At 68.7% G+C, this 3,905-nt stretch overlaps 1 protein-coding gene across 1 annotated transcript; it reads right to left on the bottom strand.

Annotated features, from left to right (window-relative positions):
- Positions 1-234: 234 nt before the first annotated feature.
- On the bottom strand, positions 235-3,698 carry LOC113940894 (leukotriene-B(4) omega-hydroxylase 2-like). Its single transcript, XM_027632041.1, has 3 exons — positions 3,322-3,698; positions 1,592-1,736; positions 235-586 (listed from the first exon to the last, which is right to left on the bottom strand). The coding sequence occupies exons 1-3, from the start codon at positions 3,514-3,516 to the stop codon at positions 489-491; spliced, it is 438 nt and encodes a 145-aa protein (XP_027487842.1). The 5' UTR covers positions 3,517-3,698; the 3' UTR covers positions 235-488.
- Between the last annotated feature and the right edge of the window lie 207 nt (positions 3,699-3,905).

Below are 3,905 nucleotides of genomic sequence, written 5' to 3'. Positions count from 1 at the left end.
GGGGGGGACACCCGGGGATGGCCGGGGGGCACCCAGGGGGGCTGCACCCCGTCCCTGCTGCCCACTCACCCAGGGGGGACGTTCGGAGCCATCCAGGACCACCCAGGGGGGCTACACCCCTTCCCTGCTGCTCCCTCACCACGGGGGACACCCAGATCCATCCGGGACCACCCAGGGGGGCTGCACCCCTTCCCTGCTGCCCCCTCACCGGGAGGGACACTCGGAGCCATCCAGGACCACCCAGGGGTGCTGCCCCTGTCCCTGGGAGACCCCTACACCCATCTGGGATCACCCAGGGGTGCTGCCCCCTCCTCTGAGACCCCCAGATCCATTTGGGACCACTCAGGGGTGCTGCCCCCCATTCCCTGGGAGACCCCCAGATCCATCGGGGACCACCCAGGGGTGCTGGCCCCTCCTCTGAGACACCCAACCCCATCTGGGACCACCCAGGGGTGCTGCCCCTGTCCCTCTGAGACCCCCAGGTCCTTTCAGATCCACCCAGGGGTGCTGCCCCCTCCCCAGCCCCACTCACCCAGCCAGGGCTTGAGGAATCCGTAGAACATCTCGTCCTTGGGGGCAACGAAGGCTGGGGGAGAGGGGGGTGGGTGGGCAGGGGGCCACCAGGATGGGCAGGGGCCACCAGGATGGGCAGGGGGCACCAGGGTGGGCAAGGGGCCACCAGGGTGGGCAGGGGGCCACCATGTGGGCAAGGGGCCACCAGGGTGGGCAAGGGGGCACCAGGGTGGGCAAGGGGCCACCAGGGTGGGCAGGGGGCCACCAAGGTGCCATCACGTCCCCTTGGGTGGAGGCACTCAGAGTGGGGACCCTCTGCCAACACCCACAGCCACCATGGGGTGGGGTTTGGGGTACAACCATGGACCGGCCACGGTGACACCTTTGGGTGGCCCTGGGCACCCTCAAGGACAGGTTGGTGACCACCAACTGGCCATGGGGGACAACTCTGGGGACCCCAGGGGTTGGGTCAGCAGCCACCACCAGGTGACCATGTCAGCCTCAATGACAGCCGGAGTGGCCCTGGGGACAGCTGGGGTGGCCCTGGGGACGCAACTGGTGGCCCTTGGGACATGACTGGTGGTCCTGGGGATGTGTCTGGTGGCCCTGGGGACACATCTGGTGGCCCTGGGGGCACAATTGGTGGCCCTGGGGACATGTTTGGTGGCCCTGGGGACATGACTGGTGGCCCTGGGGACATGACTAGTGGCCCTGGGAATGTGTCTGGTGGCCCTGGGGACAGCTGGGGTGGCCCTGGGGCCATAACTAGTGGCCCTGAGGACGTATCTGGTGGCCCTGAGGACGTGTCTCATGACCCTGGGGATGCAAATGGTGGCCCTGGGGACACATCTGGTGGCCCTGGGGACAGTTGGCGTGGCCCTGGGGACATGTTTGGTGGCCCAGGGACGTGACTGGTGGCCCTGGGGATGCAACTGGTGGCCCTGGTGACAGCTGGGGTGGCCCTGGGGACGTGTCTGGTGGCCCTGGGGACACATTTGGTGGCCCTGGGGACGTGTCTGGTGGCCCTGGGGAGGTGTCTGGTGGCCCTGGGGACAGGTCTGGTGGCCCCATGTCCTACCTGAGGCGCTGAGGAGGGGTCGGAGGGTGGAGGGGTGGAAGAGGCGCAGGACGGGCAACCAAGGCAGTGCCCACCACAGGCAACCGTGGCTGTACCGGGCCACCAGCGCGTCCACGGCCTGCAGGCCCTGCTCCGTGCTCTGCGCCTGGGGACACGGGGACAGCACGGGACACGGGTGACCAGGGGGGCACTGCCAGCCTTGGGGACACATGTGATCCCAGCCTGGGGACACCCCGGGACACGGGTGACCAGGGGGGCACTGCCAGCCTTGGGGACACATGTGATCCCAGTCTGGGGACACGGGGACACCATGGGACATGGGTGACCAGGGGGGCACTGCCAGCCTTGGGGACACACGTGATCCCAGCCTGGGGACACCGTGGGACACAGGTGACCGGGGGGCACTGCCAGCCTTGGGGACACACGTGATCCCAGATATGGGACACGGGGACACCACGGGACACGGGTGACCACGGGGGCACTGCCAACCATGGGACATGTGTGACCCCCAGCCATGGGACACCTGTGATCCCGGCTTGGGGACACCAGGGGGACATCTGTGACCTCAGGAGCTGTGACTGCCAGCCATGGGGACACACATGTTCCCAACCATAGGAAATGTGTGATCCCGGCTTGGGGACATGAGGGGACACCTGTGATCCCAGCTTGGGGACACCAGGGACATGGGTGATCCCGGCTTGGGGACACAGGGGGACACCTCTGATCCCAGCCTGGGGACACCAGGGGACACCTGTGACCTCAGAGCACTGCCAACCATGGGGACACCTGTGATTCTGGCTCGGGGACACCTGAGATCCCAGCTTGGGGACACCAGGGGACACCTGTGATCCCGGTCTGAGGACACTGGGGACAAGGGTGAGCCTGGTTTGGGGACACTGGGGACACCTGTGATCCCAGCTTGGGGATACTGGGGACACGGGTGAACCCAGCTCAGGGACACCAGGGGACACCAGGGGACACCTGTGATCCCAGTTTGGGGACACCAGGGGACACCTGTGATCCCGGCCTGAGGACACCGGGGGACACGCGTGACCACGGGGGCACTGCCAGCCATGGGGACACACCTGTTGCCAGCCATGGGGACACGCGTGTTCCCAGTTTGAGGACATGTGTGTCCTCAGCGTGCCTTAGGGACACGCTCATCCCCAGGTGCCACCACCCTGTCCCCTCTGCCCCCCCACAGGTGCCACCATGTGTCCCTGCGTCCTCGTGTGTCCCCCTGTCCCCCCGTGTCCCCCTGTGTCCCCCTGTCCACCCGTGTGTCCCCCTGTCCACCCGTGTGTCCCCCTGTCCCCCCCGTGTCCCCGTGTGTCCCTGTGTGTCCCCGTGTCCCCTCGTGTGTCCCCCTGTCCCCCAGTGTCCCCCTGTCCCGTTATGTGTCCCCCGTCCCCCCCCGTGTCCTCCTGTCCCCCCGTGTCCCCCCGTGTCCCCCTGTGTGTCCCTGTCCCCCGGTGTGCCCCCGTGTCCCCCCCGTGTGTCACTGTCCCCCCGGGTGTCCCTGACACTTCCCCAGACCTGTTCCCGCTGCCACCACCAGGTGCCACCCCTGTCCCTGTCCAACCCCCGGCCATCACCGCCCTGTCCCCGCCGTCCCCCCCAAGGTGCCACCGCCCCGTCCCCGCCGTGCCCCCCCAAGATGCCACCACCCCGTCCCTGCCACCTCTCCCGGGTGCCACCCCCCGTCCCCGCTGTGCCCGCTGTCCCCTCACCACGCCGGTGTGTCCCAGCAGCCAGTTGCGCCAGGGCGGGAGGGGGAACCTGTTCAGCTGGCGACAAGTGGCCCGGAAGCGGGCGACAGCCACCGCCGCGTCCCAAAGCCAGCGCAGCAGCAGCGACAGCGCCAGGGTGCCCAGGGTGCCCAGGGCCACCGCGCCCAGGGGACCCAGAGCCGCGGCCACCGCCATGGCAGCGCCGCGGGGACACGCAGGGCAAGGGTCGGGCCGTGGGCGGTGTCACCCGTGGGGTCACATGTCCCCGCCGGGGGTGGCACCGGGCGTCGCCCGCCGTGGGTCCTGGTGGCAGCGTCCCCACGAGAATGGTGGCATTGTCCCCCCATGTGTGGTGGCATCGTCCCCTGGCGAGTGTCCCTGTCCCCTCCCTCGAGGGTCACTATCTCACCTCCCCCCGTGTGTCCCTGTCCCCCTCTGTGTGTCCCTGTCCCCCCCCATGTGTCCCTGTCCCCTCCTGTGTGTCCCTGTCCCCTCCCCCGTGTGTCCCTGTCCCCTCCTGTGTGTCCCTGTCCCCCCCTGTGTGTCCATGTCCCCTCCCCTGTGTGTCCCTGTCCCCCCCCCCC

This window comes from Corapipo altera, unplaced genomic scaffold (genome assembly GCF_003945725.1).
Source record: "Corapipo altera isolate COAL_440 unplaced genomic scaffold, ASM394572v1 60041, whole genome shotgun sequence".
Lineage (NCBI taxonomy): Eukaryota > Metazoa > Chordata > Aves > Passeriformes > Pipridae > Corapipo > Corapipo altera.
The sequence above is the reverse complement of the archived record's forward strand: the minus strand, read 5'-3'. Positions and strand labels throughout refer to the sequence as shown.

Bases quoted from the DNA above. Each gene is read 5' to 3' on its own strand.
- LOC113940894 (XM_027632041.1), bottom strand. From the start codon at position 3,516: ATGGCGGTGGCCGCGGCTCTGGGTCCCCTGGGCGCGGTGGCCCTGGGC. The intron at 1,737-3,321 runs GTGAGGGGACAG...CCGTGTCCCCAG, and splicing joins TGCTGGGACACACCGGCGTG to GCGCAGAGCACGGAGCAGGG. The intron at 587-1,591 runs GTAGGACATGGG...CCTCTCCCCCAG, and splicing joins ACCCCTCCTCAGCGCCTCAG to CCTTCGTTGCCCCCAAGGAC.